The sequence below is a fragment of the Haemaphysalis longicornis genome, unplaced genomic scaffold (assembly GCF_048455015.1).
Source record: "Haemaphysalis longicornis isolate Haplotype H1 unplaced genomic scaffold, Haemaphysalis longicornis Haplotype H1 scaffold_8, whole genome shotgun sequence".
Classification (NCBI taxonomy): Eukaryota; Metazoa; Arthropoda; class Arachnida; order Ixodida; family Ixodidae; genus Haemaphysalis; species Haemaphysalis longicornis.
The window spans coordinates 49,088,943-49,104,335 of NW_027526445.1; the positions used below are offsets into that span (position 1 = coordinate 49,088,943).

At 48.4% G+C, this 15,393-nt stretch overlaps 1 protein-coding gene across 2 annotated transcripts in view; it reads right to left on the reverse strand.

The window, feature by feature from the left end:
- The window catches only part of LOC144148712 (heterogeneous nuclear ribonucleoprotein 27C-like), a 51,121-nt gene that overhangs the window by 12,184 nt on the left and 23,544 nt on the right, over nucleotides 1–15,393 (reverse strand). For both annotated transcript variants that reach the window (XM_077680231.1, XM_077680230.1), the window contains exons 3-9: nucleotides 12,161–12,201; nucleotides 9,366–9,529; nucleotides 9,211–9,282; nucleotides 9,001–9,102; nucleotides 8,872–8,917; nucleotides 7,793–7,875; nucleotides 7,198–7,321 (exon numbers count right to left, since the gene is read on the reverse strand). In XM_077680231.1, coding sequence (XP_077536357.1) covers nucleotides 7,198–7,321; nucleotides 7,793–7,875; nucleotides 8,872–8,917; nucleotides 9,001–9,102; nucleotides 9,211–9,282; nucleotides 9,366–9,529; nucleotides 12,161–12,201 — 632 coding nt within the window. The remainder of the gene's footprint in view (nucleotides 1–7,197; nucleotides 7,322–7,792; nucleotides 7,876–8,871; nucleotides 8,918–9,000; nucleotides 9,103–9,210; nucleotides 9,283–9,365; nucleotides 9,530–12,160; nucleotides 12,202–15,393) is intronic.

Sequence of the window (15,393 nt, forward strand, 5' to 3'; positions counted from 1 at the left end):
GTCGTCACAACAGGTCAGTTAAGCGGCCGCCAATCGCACAAACAAGGTTCTGTGACGTCATAGAAAAGTTGCGGGAAATTGCCTTGGGGGTTGCAACTGCTTCACACGTTTTCTTTCATATCTGCGTTATTTTTTCGAAGATTGCGATGGTATTGGTATTATTGTTATCGGGACTAATCAGTCTTTCTAATGAACTCAACTTGTATTTTGTCTTCATGGCTCCTTTAAGTAGGTGTTGAAACAGAAATGAATGCTGCCACATTCGTTGGCATCACATATGCTGCACAAAAAACAGTACCCTGTTGTGTATGCATTCAAGAGTGAACAGAAGTGCAAGCTGCTGTGGAATTTTCTTCTAGTTTTGACTAGAATGCATTGGTCTGTCAAAAGTCTTATTTTAAGGTATAAACAGGCCATGGAGACAAAATACAAGTTTGGTTCAATAAAGAGACTGCTTTTTCCCCTTAAAGGGCTACTGAAGTGCTTTTAAAACCGGGCAAAACTCTACTTTTTACAATTATTAGATTGGTCAGTTTATGCCTGTAAAGTTTTTTTCGTCATTTTTAGCTTGGGGACAGCGGTATTCGTCGTTAAAGTTGACCCTACGCCCCGCCCACCGCTCTCTGCCGCATCGCCGGAAGAGCGAGAAACTGAGCGGCAGCGACCGGAAGTAGCGTCATATTCGGAAGACGGCCAGCGACGTGCGCCGCCGCTTCGCTGTGTCCCAGTTTTTTGGGCGTCGATTTTTAACCTTAATGCTACTGCGTGATTCTCTAAAGCGACCTAGATACCAGAGATTTCCTACCCGAGCGCCCGTAGCTACTACATTGCCTTCACGAGTAGTCGCGGGGCAGGCCGTGTCGTCGGGTGCTCTGTGCTTCGTACGCGAAGCGACGGGCTCAAACAAATACGGAGGCACTCCAAGTTCCTGATCCATTATTGTAAGGGAATTAGAAAATTTGTGGGGCCACAGCGCTCTGGGCTTTCGTTTTCCCGATCAACGTTGTTGGCTGTGACGACAGCTTAGCTGAATAGCTAGATTTTAAGAAGAAATCAAGCAAGCTGACAGCATGGAGCGTTTTCTGCGCGCGGAAGCGCTCCCCACACTCGCCGGTCGTGCATGCCCGTACGGCGCACGAAACGGCTCGCACCACACATGCCGCGGCAGCGACCGCCCTTCGCTGCCATCCAGAATCAAGGCCGTCGCGAAAAGCAAGGTAAACGTGCAAGAGAGGATGATAGTGTGGTGAAAAATTGTGCTAGGGATTGTCATACAAGATGATTTCGAAAGAGGTGATCGAATTTGTATCGCGATGCAGAGCGCCGACCGGTCGCGGAGGCCACGGAGGCACGTCGACGGCCGCAAACGAACCTGCCCGAGCACGAGGCGAGAGGCCAATGGATGGCGTCACCTGCGCGCAAGAATGAGCACAGCACCGATCGCTAGAATTGGGGATGATAGCGTGGTGAAAAACTGTGTTAAGGATAGCCATTCGCAACTGTAGAGATAGCGGCGACCAACTAGCTCCCTTGGTGCTAAGCCTAAAGTTCCCAACATCAGCGGCGATCCGAGCAACCTGAGTCGGCTGGAGCTGTTGGGGAAGGCGTTCTAAAGCTCGTCGGGGACCAGCGTGCTGCGCTTGGGTTCCTCTACCTTTTGGGGGGCGACGAACGTTCGGCTCTCCTATTCTAAAAAAAACATGCGTATGTGCAGCAATGCCACGTTCCGCTGACTGTCCGAGCAGCTACCCGGCACCAGCACCTCTGCGCTACGCAGTGACCGGCGGCGGCCGCACTGCCTGTGCGCATTGCGGGCCGCTGCACAGAGCTTGTTGCCGCCTGTCGAACTGTAAAAACAAAGTTCCACATTCGAGGATGGAGATGATGGTGGGTTGAAAAATTGTGCTAGGAATTGTGGCTAGCGCTGGTAGTGAAAGCGGCGAACCAATACCTGTACAACTTCCCTGTACCCGAGAAACAAGTCGGCCATGAGTCGTCGGGGGTGAACCCCTTTCCAAAGCTCGCCGCGAGCGAACCTGCCCTCAGGCTCTCCTATTCTAAGGGAAGATTGTGTGAGCCGTCCATTCACCAGAGGACCTTCTAGCCCGTATCTGAACGGGAACAGAATGAGATCTTCAAGCCGAGCGGTCCCCGCAGCGCCGGCACTTCCGAATATGACGTCATCTGCCGCCAGCCAATCGTGAAAGGCAGCCAGGGCTCTCACCGCGCCCGCGGGCAGGGGTCGTTTGTTTTGACGAAAAAAGATGGTTTGGGTGTATTTACACATAAAATAAACATGTTTTTCGAATTCAGCGTCAGGAAAACCATAATGTAATGCCCCTAACAAAATTTTTTTGAAAAGCTCTTCACCAGCCCTTTAAGGGGGGGGGGGGGGGGGAACGCGGGGATCAGATTGTGAAAAGTGACCAAAAAATCGTTTTTTCGGAAGTCACATTTTCGGATTGCACGTTTTATATTCTATGCGTTCACAAAGTTTCCCTGCCGCAAACGATCGCGAAGTGCCAAAGAAAAATATTTATATCTGCTGAGGTGGCAAAATATTTCCTCAAATGGACGAAAACACGGCAATTTTCGCAGCGCTGTATCTCCGGAACGACGCCACCGGGCGCCGCCATCTTGGTCGCGTTAGATCGGCCGACTCTAACTTTCGTTTTCCGGTCGCTCCTTCTGTCATCGCTGGCTCATAAACGCACAAACGGCAGAAAGAGAAAGGTAGTGAAACGATGAAACCGATAGATTGTAACACGCGATTGGCTGTCCGGCCTCCTTGTTTGTTACGGCTCTCCTGATTGGGCGTCGCCATGACAGCAAAAACATGGCCGCCGCGCTGCTGCGCATTGTACGCTGACTGCGCTCCGCCGATGTTTTCAAAGTTTCCCGGTCGACTCGGTTGCAGTTTACTCGTTTTATCTGTTGCGGTACTGAACAGTGACATTACTGTTATTGCGGCGATAATGCTTGAGATCGTGCTCCAGATAAGGAAGTGCGCGGCTCGAAAGATGCATCGAAAACGTGCGCCGTGGTCTGTCCTTGAGTGGGAAGCGCGGTCCGTGCGTCTGCAATTGCGGTTCGTGAAGCGAACTTTTGGACGCATTGTGAGCACTGCGATGTTATAAAACGCCGAGTTATTGCTGTGTTTCACAACGAGCTCGCGAGCTTCGAGAATGGAATGACCGACTCAGTGGCGTTGCTGGGTAAACTGGCACCCGGGGCCCAGAAAATTTGTCTCCCCCTCACATATACAAAACAATTAATAATAAAACTAGTGTTATTGTTATTATTCATAATATTAATGTCTTCTATTGTTAGCGTATGAAGGCTGGTTCACACTTGCGACTGTAGCTACCGAAAGCGATTTTTGTCACTCGGCATTGCTCTCATCGCACGACAAGAGCGATTGGTCCCGACATTCATTTGGATACCAATGTAAAAAAAACTTTTTACAGTTACTGAATGCATGGGTTTCGAAACGTCAATGCTAGCATGCATAATATGCGACATGTGATGCGAAATGTAGCCACAGGATACTGGATGTGTAGTTATTTATAAAGAACTGGCAATATATTAGAAAAGTAAGCAGCAAGATAAGAAGCCGTGTGTTATTTAGGCAATGATAGCTACACGAGCTTGGTTTAGAGAACCCCAGACGACGACTCTGGTGCAGATCTTGATACACAACACCGACCTTTTCAGTGAATTAGGCATCGATAAAAATCCTAACAGTAAGGAACATCATGGTGTGTCACTCTTGAGCACGAAAACACCATTAGCGGCCGAGAAAGGAGTGGCCAAGAGCTGCTTGCGGCATCACAGGGTGTAATGCGCAAAACCAAAGTAGGGTAGGGGAAAAGTGAAGGCTGATATGTGGCAGTGTGAGAGTACCACATCTTACAGTCGATACCAAGCGAATGGATGCCTGCAAGAGCAATGGAGGTGTGAGAGAGTCTTGGGCCTCGTCGGAAAACGACACTATAAGGTGGTTGCCAGAGGCGTTCGGAAAGCTATGTAGCCCGCTGGGCCGACTAAATCATGCAGACGTCCCGCGGGCCTGGAGGAGGGTGGCCAGCAATGATAGGGCTGTTTAAAGGCAACACATGCAGTACAAATAGTCGCTTCATTCGCATCAATTTTCCTGTGTCTAGGAACACACCTTGAACAAATTATGCTTGAAGGACCACAGGCGGAGCCTGGTGAAAGAAGGCTGGGGGAGGAATAGAAGTTGTCCCAGCAAATAAACAACAGATGGACCTAAAAAAAGCTATTTCCAAGTATTGTGCAGGAAAAGTGGTATAAAATGTGAAAGAAACGGCCACCCCATAAATTCGGAAAAACCGCCTGCCGGTTTGTCACTAAAGGCAGCCTCTGTGGCAGCATGCAACTGCTGGAAATTTCTCTACGTGAGAATTTCAGTACGTTTGAAATAAATACATTGTCGGGTCTCTTTATTTCTATGGTTATGTGATTACTGAGAATGGAAGCAGATAGAAAGGGAACATTTAGCAGGGAAAGAGACGACTGGCCGTACATGAGTCGTCTAAGCGGCCAGTGCACGGCTAGTCGTGTGGATGTTTGTCTGCGACAATGTTGTCGTTTCCTTTCGTAAGTTGTAAAAAGATTCCACCACACATTTGCAAATAAGTTAATTGACATTGGCATCTTGGTAAAACCAACACAGTATAAAGTATAAAATGTGAGGTTCGGGCTTACCAGTGATGCAGCCACCAGCCAATGGAGGAAATCTGAATCGAAGGAGGTTACGAAGCGACAAAGAAAGAACTCTTGAGTAAAATATCAGATTCGTACGGGCCCGAGTGTATCAGCGCCACACGCTGCCTCACAACTGTTCGGTCGCGCCCATCCCGATGTGTTGGTGACAACGATTTCATTGACGTCGTACAGTCGACTAGCTCAAGACAGATCCTAGATGAAACAACTTTTTCCCAGTAGCTGAAGAAATAGTATCATCCTCTCCAACCAAAAGTCATAACCAAGAACAAGACGTTTAGGACCCATCTCGATTCCCTCTTCTTTCAGGGGTGACTGGGGTCGCGTTGTAGCGCCGGTCACTCACAAAGCGCCTCGCTGTGGAGCGCGGTGCCCGCATGTACACAAGTGGGAGGATTCAGAGGAAAGGATTTATGTTCTTTGCATCTTTTCCTCTAGTAGGTCACGCTTCTGGAGCGTTTCACCGAAGTCTCTTTTGCGGTTTGATGTTTTGCAGTACTGGGCGACAGTTTTGCAGCCGGACGTCGTCGTTGTGCTGCCTGAGTCATTCCAGTAGATTTTTCCTCCCCAATGCATGGGGAGGGGCACTCAGCTCAAAAATCTTGTATACGACACCGGGCGTCCTGTCCTTTGTTGCACAATCAAACAGGAACCGGAACTCGTGCCGAAACCGAGACGGCGGCCATTTTAAAAATACTAGTAAAACCTAGTGCACCCGCAGCCCTAGTCATGGAATCGCCTGATCCAGAGAACAAAACTCTCGCCAAAAAGCTCGGGCTTGCATTTAACAACCTCACACCACTTGAACGCTCAATGCTTCTAAGTACACGAGCGGCAGGAGTTGTGGGATACGCGGATGGACCGGAAAGCGACCATTCCGCGATAGCCACAACAGACGAACGCTCAGCCGTCGGCACCGCTGCCTCGTCAGCCCCGTCGCAACGGACGAATACAGACTGGTACGTATGTGCCATATTTTTATTATGGTTAATAATAGTTCAATTTCAGTAGCAGTATCACTTATGCCAGTTGGCCGGTGTCGTGTATGGAAAGCCGTTTGCGCGAGCTCTCTGCTTCGACCAGAAAGATACGAGCGTCAATGCGCGGTGTGTACGACATTTTTTTCCCCCCAAGGTCAGAGCGCTTTGACGGCGATTTGACGAAGTCGGCGACGAGTGCCAGCATGTCCCAGGATTGAGCTGACGTAAGGGTCCCTGCCGTAATCACTTCCTCGGAAATGAAGCGAGCACACTCGTACTTCCTTTAGCTCTCTTTCTCCTCCGTTTGCAAAGTTCACACAACGTTGCCACTTGCTTCGCCGAGGTTCGTCGTTGGGCAGCACATGAAAGGAGATCTCACCGGCGGGGATGTCGCACTCCCTCGACGATTTGCCCGTACTACATGGGCATTTCAAAATGTAGCAACGAAATTTCGTTCTAAAGTACTCGAACAAACTGAAGTTTTCAGTGGTTGTAGACTGGAAACGAGCTCCTGACAATAGCAGCAAGCCAACACCATTCCGAAACTGCGACGACTGTCACTATCTCGTCGCTGCTTGCTGTTCCTTACTCCCCTCGTTTCTATTTTTACCTTTGCTCGTTGGCGATATGACGGCCAACCTCCTGTGAAAGGATTACGATACCAAGCAAGGTCGCGGCTGTGCGTGCTGGGACGGTTCGTTGGCCCCGAAGAGCCTCTAACTCGAAAATTCGTCTGCGCGACGGTGGCGACGGCGAGATGTCGAGTTCGGCTGGCGATAGTTTCGTACGCATTGGCGTACACGCTTGCGTGTTTATTCGGAATTTCAACCGTTTACTCCACCGTTCTTAGTGTCATAAAAGGAATGTGCAGTATGTTTCACGGGCATATAGCTCACTATGCAATCTGTAAGCCCTGCCTAACATGCGTTTGCTTTTGCCGGCCTCCGCCAATCGCAGAGCATTCTCGTGTGACATCATAGGTTCTGTTGCGGGAAATGAGCTGGTGGGTCGCATGGTCATTCCCTTTTTTCCTAATTATGTAGCTTATTTGAGCGAAGTTTGTGTTAAAAGTGGTGTCAGTATGGTTCTAACGAGGCAATCTTTCGAATGAACCAAACTTGTGTTTTCTCTTCATGGCTCCTTTAAAGAACCCTGTAGGTTCCAAGCGTGCAGGCAAAATGACAACTGCCAAAGATTTATGGCAACTAGTGTGGCACGCTGTAGTCAGTGTGGCCGTAGCGTCTATAGGAACCAGGAGCCCGAAATTTCATGAACCTCTACGCGTACACACACAAACTCGTCTGCACTTTCCCAACAAATGTTTGTCAGCTTTTGCTTCCCTCAAAAGGAAATGGGCCGACCGATAGACCAGCTTGACCCACAGACCACACCGCCACCGCTGCATGAAGCTACAAGGGGAAGCGAAACAGCACAGGTGCCAGGTGCGGCCTGACCACGTGTTGCCACTCACCCTGGCATCCCGAGTTGCCACCGCCGTTGGAGGATCCCTGCTGCTGCTGGCCGCCCCAGCCGTCACCGCCGCCCCCAACCGTGGGCAGCCGGCTCTCCCTGGGCTCGGCCCGCTTGCACTCCACCTGGGCAGGGATCATGTGCCACTTCAACAGCCCTACAGGCAGCTCTCAATGTGCGACAGCTGAGGGCAGCTCTCAGATGTCCTAGTCTGCAGCTGAAGAAACCCGTTTCGCAACCACGGCCCCGGTAGCGCAGCATATGCACTGCACCACTTCCAATGTTATGGTTTGCAGGGCTGAGCTGGCCGAAAGTATGAAGCCATTATGCTACGGGCAGAGACTACAGTTTCCTTCTGCGCTAGTGATATTTGGTTGGTCTTTATTGAGCAAGCTAGTGAGCAGCCATGGGAGTACAATGTTGTTCTCCAATCTGCTTTTACACAAACATGTGCCCTTAGTAGCCCTAACAAATGTGTTTATTCACAGAAATGCTAACCAAGGCTGTGCACAAATGCCACCAGTGGGTCTCGGTCTCACTAGCACACGCACACCTGGGCACACCATCACATGCCACTGGCAATGCGCCGAACGTACCTGCTTGCCGCTTATGTGGACGTAGCGCTGACTGGTCAGCTGGTTGACGGGGTCTTCCGAATCAAAGGTGACAAATCCAAAGCCTGCAAACACATAGGGGCGGGCCTCAGCACAACTCTGCCAGCCAGGCAGCATCGGGCAGAGCACTCCGCGACCCTCCCTCCCCGCTTCCCTAGGTCTTACTCAGTGGCCAATACACACAGGTATGCATTGCTTAGTGGGCTAGGAGCATGCCTGGTTTCCAGTAGTTACCCTTGCAGCCCAGCATGTGCTGTCATTGCAAGCGAGTGCCTCTCCTGGGCGCGCCACTCCAATGTCCCGGTTGTCTCGCAAAGACCCATGTGCGGGGTAGGGCCACTCGGCCTTTGCTCTGCCAGGCACTTCCGGGTGCACTTGGGGGATGGGTGGGGGGGAACTTACCACTCAGCGACCCCCCAAAACAGAGCACACACAGAGAAAAGCAGCAAAGGGGAAGGAGAGGAGGAGACAGTGAGAGAACAGTTCAAGGGTGGTTGTTTCTGGGGCCCTGGCAGCCAGGCTATGTAGATGACAGAATAACTAAGAAATGTCCTATATGTTAATGCTCCTTATTGACTACAGTCTCACGCCATTTAGCGCCAGGGGGCGGTCCGTCCATCAAGAATGCATTTTGCAGGGGCTGAAGGCGGCGGCAGCACTTTTTCGTAGGCGCTTGCTCGCACACTGAAACAAATCGTTTTGGGCCTGCACCCTCCTGCAAAACCAGAACAGCAGCACTGTCTGGCTCCCTCAAGAGCGTCTTGGTCTTCACCCTAGCCGGCTAGAAAAGTTTCCGGCAAAGCAAGCCCCGCGTTGCGCTGCTGAGCACGAGGTAGCGGGTTCGATTCCCGGCCGCGGCGGTCGCTTTTCTGATGGAGGCGAAAAGCAAAAACGCCCGTGTGTACGAGATTTCGGCGCACGATAAAGATCCCCAGGTGGTCAAAATTAATCCGGAGCCCTCCACTACGGCGCGCCTCATCGCCTGCGTTGCGTCGGCGCGTTAAACCTTACAATCAATCAATCAATCAAAGCAAGCCCCGTCCACGGCGGGGGACACTCACCTCGCGACCGCTGCTCTTGGTCGTACATGATCAGAGTCTCTGTCACCTGCACAAGGAGGAACAAGGGCGTCACAACCGGGCGGGAACAGCAGCAAGCGCACACACAACCGAACACGGCGTAACGCTCACCTTCCCATACTCGGAGAAGAAGGCGTGCAGGTCTGTCTTCGTCACCGTGGCAGGGAGGCCCCAGACAAAAATCTTTGTAGTGCTGCCTTTGCTTTGACCACCCTGCAAAACACCCGTCACATCAAGCGACTCAGTGTTGTGGCACAGCCCACAGCCACACCCTTGAAGTTTGATGGGACCCTGTCCAAATGGGATCCCAGAGACACTCACCCTGCCCCCAAAACTGCCGCCGCCACCTCCGGCACGGTTAGCGCTGCGGGGAATACATGACTTGGGATCCACCTGGGCAAAGGACGCGGTGTGATTTACACTGCCAATGCACAGCAAGTGGGGATAAACAAGCAAAGGGGGAGGTTGCCACTGACCGTTCGCCCATCCAGCTGGTGTGGTCCACCGGCCAGCACAGTGGCAACACAGCTGGGGTCCCGAAAGGTGACAAAGCCAAAGCCACGAGAACCGCCAGTCTCATAGCACATAACCACACTTCCCACCACTTCGCCAAAGCGGCTGAAGTAGCTGCGGAGGCCATCTGGAGAACAGAGGAACGCCACAGCAACGCATTTTCCAGGTTAATAATTTACTTCGCAGTACAGAACACCACCGGCTTGTGACAGAGGCATTCTATTGAACGGACATACTGCGTTGAAACTCCCGTTCCGCCCCGTATCAAACGTTCATGTCATTTTCGAGAAACAAGTCTGGCTATGCTCGCAGCAGAACACAAACTGTGCTTTGAACACAACACAGCTTGCCATGGGCGATCAAAACTGATCCGCAGCCAGCCCTTTGGTATGGAGCACCTCGTTCAGCCCTGATGCTTCACGGGGGGCAAATATGCACACATTTTAAGAGCCAATGGACAGTCACAACATAGGCGGAAGTAGAATGGCGCACAGTTAATGCCTCTGAGCGGGGAAAAAATAAAGGAGCAATGCACATCTGGCTGGCAGGAAGCCGAACACACGTGCAGCCAGGTTCTAAAACAGCTGCCACACGTCAGGTGCTAGAGCCTGTACACAAGTAGGAATAGGCAGCTAACAGCTACACTGAGTGCGCACTGCATTGGCCCAACTGCAGCCAAGAACACATCTGGGTGGCTACATAGGACGCTCTAGCTGCTTTCGCAAGGGTGACAAATGTATAAGCCATGTAGCCAAACTTCAGGGTTATTCTCATTTTTTAAAAAGGGAAACAGCACAGGAATAGGAAAATGAAGCCCTTGCAATCGCACTGCAGTCAAGTCAAGACTTATCAAGCAGATCTGTTGCATGCCATACCGCGCTCTCGTTTTCAAAAACAAAACAAAGATTCCCCTTCAACTTATGGTGCTTTTGCTCATAGTAATAGATATACTTAACAAGTCCCATTTTTTTTTAATCGTGTATCAGGCCCCTTCATGTTTCTTTAACATTCCACCACACACGCTTTCTGCCTCGCTCACACACACCGCTGCTATCAAGTGCTCATCACATTTGGCAATATGCCAGTACAAATTGAGTTTTGTTGATTCAGCAGAACTGGTAAAACTTGGCTAAGAACAGCCAGATAGAAGTGGAAAGTATCGGAGGTGACTCCTTCGTGCACTTGTTGACCAGATGCTGTTACGCCATCGAATAAAGTTCACAATGCTTCCACAGCTGTTTTCGGACTAAACAATGTCAACAACAGAGCAAGAGAGCAGCAGTTGCTCATACAAATGGCAGCCCAATCAAGACTTCCTGTAATAGGCCATGCACTCGTGTCAGTGTTAAGCACTCAAGAGAAAGCACTGAACTAGTGCACACTGATTGCGCATAACTTCAAAGGGGACTAAAGATCAATTGAGTTGCTTTTAAACGAAGACTACATGCATGTCCTGTGGCCTTCTTAGCAACTGTTCACCAAGGAAGGCCTTTAAATCATTTTTCAAACCATAACGCTCTGCCAGTTAACCTTCTTGCACTTCCCTCTTCCTAATGTACAATTGAAAAGCAGGATCCATACTGCCTGATACATTGCCAGGCTACTTTGCTGTCTGTTAAAGGAGCCATGAAGAGAAAATACAACTTCGTGTAATTTGAAAGGATTCACTAGGATTCACTCAGCTCCATTCACAAAGATTCACTCAGCTCCATTACAGCCCCAAAAGATGTTTTTTAACGAAAAAAAAGCAAGAAGTATTTAAAAGCTTTCAAATTTTGCGCCACAGTGACGTGTTATGAGCAAGAATGACGTCATACGGGCCAACAATAAAACATAATTTTCAGTGCGTTAACTGCACGTTAGCATTCAAGTGATGCGGTCAAATGGAACTAGAGGCCCCATTACAGGCGTCCAGTCATGTGTCGTTGCAACAGGTGAGTTAGGCGGCCGCCAATCGCACAAACAAGGTTCCGTGACGTCATACAAAAGTTGCGGGAAATTGGCTAGGAGGTCACGCCTGCTACAGTCACGTTTTCTTTAATATCTCTGTTATTTGTTCGAAGATTGCGATGATATTGGTATCATTGTTATCGGGACTAAGCAGTCTTTCGAATTAACCCAACTTGTATTTTGTCTTCATGGCTCCTTTAACACTTCACATCATGATAATAAAACTGAAAAAAAAAGAATGATGTGCACTGAAGACACCAGCTTCCCTGTTTTTTTTTTTCTTCTCTCTTTTTTTCCCTTAGTTTATGAAGTGCTAGTGACAGTAATTGTGTCACATCTCTAAGCAAGGCACAAAAATATGCTGAGATAACAAACCTCTTCCCAAACCTTACTGCCCCATCAGGCACTAACATACTCCACAAATCACCTTTACCGTGTGTGCTTCACCCGCATAAAACTAGCGTGGAGTTTTTCCTTCCTTTCTCTGAATGGCAAAACTAGACATTTACGACCAGAAACTGCTCCAAACATTTTGCTTGCTTTCATTGAAGGCTACTGACCACTGTACTAAACGGGTGTTTGTACGGCAAAATACGTGAACAAAATGCACTCCACCGAATTTTAAACCTAAGAAACACCCCAAAGTCGTGCCAGACAATGCTAGTACGTATTTATAGCCCTGTTCTCATTTCCAAATGTGAACGAATTATAAAAACATAAACAATCGTCGTACACACAGCAATGCGCCAAAGAAAAACGAGAACGGTGTTTCGTGCTGAGCTTGCCAACGGTGTTAATGCACATTTACCTTGCGTGGTGTCCCAGCTGAGGCCCCCCACAAATATTTTGCTGGAAAAAAAAAGAAAAAAAGCAGAAAGTGTTATTTCTGTCAATGTAGATACTGGGGCTATGGTTAGTGTTGCATACCTCGTGAGAAAACAGCACAATTGACAGACAGAAACAAGATGACAACACAATGTCATTACACGAACAAAGCAAGAAGCTTAGATTAGAGCAGGCCTTGCTACATTCTTAAAAGTGATGCCACCGAAAGCCCATTTCTCTAGTACACAGCCGCTAGTAATAAATACAAGTACTACGAAATACGCTCATGCAAACAAAGATGGCTTCCCCTGGGCTGCTAAAATACCAGCAAATTAACATTTATGCACAGTGCAGAACCTCACATGACACGAAGAAGTGCCTATATGGGGAAAAATTTGCAGTGCACAGTGGCTTTTACTGCTTAAAAGCCCACACGTGGTCATCTGCATGTTTTTCGCAGCTAAATCGCGGCCCCAAGCCCAAAAAGCAGCAACCCCTTGAACATAACTAGAGTGTACTAGAAGTTTTAGAGTGGCCCGACCGGCCGCCCGGAGAGGTGCTCGTATCGCGCAGAAAATAGCGGCGGCGCTGTAGGCAACAACAACTTAGGGAGCCTACATAAGCCGCGCGAAGGCGCGGCTTATGTAGGCTCCCTACAACAACTGAAAGCGGCGGCTGGCCGCGCGTACGCCCGCGCGTCCAGTCGGGCCAGGAAACGCTGCTTCTTTATGCGCGAAGCGCTCGAAATTTGTTCTGCAGGACATCCAATTGCTTCAATATACTGTAGGTATAGTGGACTGTGGGTAACGAAAAGAATAATAAACGCTGCAGCTCATTTTGCGTTAGTTTTGCCTTTCCCGCTCGACAACAACGAAAAAATTACGGATTTTTCTTAATTGAGCGCAACATTCTTAGCGGATTGTAAATAAAGTATTTGCATCGACATTTTGGCTATTTCAACTTCCCATCAAAATTTATTTTGTGCGAAATTGCCTGATATGAACCAGTTCATGATTGCTTGATGAGTGTGTCCTTATTGTGCTGCTTGATGGACATAATTGGTCGACACAAATGACATGAAAAAATATGAGGACTGGGATGATGGCTTTTCAGAAGAATTTCTTATTTATTGTCACGCACTTTACGCTCCGACTGCAGTTATGTGGGTTAATATCATAGCTTGTGTTTGTTTTTTTATTGCGTGAGTTGTTATTTAAGTAGTGGCCCGCTTGTGACAATTAGGGGTCACCGTGGTGTTAATGCTGTCGCCTGTCCGAACAGAAAATTACACGCGCAAGGGAGATATCTTTTTAAATAAAAAAGGGATAGCCCAGCGGTTATCTCAGTTGTTCCAATCACCGTCTTTCACAGAACTATGCCCACAACATTCTATTAATCGCACCACCTTTCACCTGATTCGGTCAAGAAAAGATTTCAATCAAATTAACACAAATTTAATTCACAAGTATGCTGAGAGTATAATTAGACGCACATAAAACCAAAGCAAAGCATAGATCAGAAAATATATTGACCGCGACAAAAATGAAATATAACTCGGGAAATCATACACAAAGTCAAGAAAGCTAACATAGTGGTTCAAATAAACGGAACTAGAACAAAATACACATTGTGTTTTCATTTTCAATAGCCCAGCATATAAAATGTTACGCGGGAAATCATGCACAAAGTCTACACAGGTAACGGTACGGTTTGGGAATGACGCTAACAGGGAGATTTGAATTGACATTTTTGGCCAACGCATTTTCATAACTCGCCTGCAATCATTAGCGACGGCTAAGTTTAAGGTGTTGCTCCCGCCTTCGCATGTAATCACGAAACTTGTTTAAACCTTTTATATAGAAATGAATCCGTGTCACAATGTATACAAAATCAACCAAATTTGCTGCCAAGGTCTCGCTGTGCTGGTCGCAACCAACGCCGTTAAGGTGTTTGTTGTGAATAAGGGCTGCAGCACATCCATAACGCTGTCATGGTGGAGCTCCTTGTCGCTGAAGCAACCGGTAAAAACGTCCTAGAGATCGCTAATAAACTTTAAAAATACACGGAAGGATTGAGAAGTCCCCCAAAATTACAAGCCTGAGGGTAAATACAGCGGCATCTTCCCCTGGCATGCAGGAAGCAGTAGTTGGTCCTGCAGACTTATGTTGGCACTTCGTTTTCAGTACACACTTACTGACCAAGTGCCTGCGACATAGTACGTTAATAAAATAAGAAAACCCACTAATGACAGTACAAGCACCAACGTTAGGGGTATCTCATAAGAAGGCTCGTAATATTTTCGTTCCTAGCTAATAGGAACGAAATAAAACAGCAAACTTTTTTCAGCCTATGGAATGTGCGCCCCGCCGCTTTTGCTTCACGCGCAGAGTCAAGAAGGGCAAGGGAAAACATTCCTGGTGCCTGTCCGTCAAATTAATCCCTCGTTAACTTGAACTCATGCTATCTCAGAATATATTCTCGAAACTTTTTCTTACCGTGTGTTTACCTCCCATAGGCCATACGCATTTGCCCGCTTTATCTCGAAACGTCTTTTTTTTTTTCGGAGGACCACGGATATATTAAAATACTGGCAGAGAGGACACAAGGCAAAGTCCGCTAAAGGCAGCTGATAAGGTCCCCGTTCGAATGCTTGCTCCCCCTACGCACCGAACGCGGCCGTGAAATGGAAGTTTAATTACGCGGACTACGCGTCCCCATTACCGGAATGCTGTGTAACGCGTACATCATTGAGAAAGCTGTGGACGACGCAGCTGATCATGCGGAGGAGGAGGAGCCCCCAGAAGTGACTACGACGGCAGATACAACATACAACAACGGCCGATACAACATAGATGCTGCGTCTGCTTCGTAGAAAGGTAGAATGTAGCGGTGGCGACCACCAATTCATACGATGCACTGAGAAGCTCGAGTAGGCTTTTCTGGTATGCAGATGCGAACGCGACACAGCCGAGCACAAAAAGCTCTTTCTTCTGCAATAATAAAAGTTTCTTTTTCCTGCGAATTATTTTGCCTTTATAACGAAATCTCCCCTGTGCAATAGTGCTTCTGTTATAAGCACATAGCAGCTTTTCAGGGACCTAGCTACAAATTTCCTGCATTTGACTTAACTCGAAACTCCGCGCTTATCTCGAAATTTTCAGCTAATTTTACGACTTTGAGTTAACGAGATATTACTGTAGATCAACAACGGTCTCA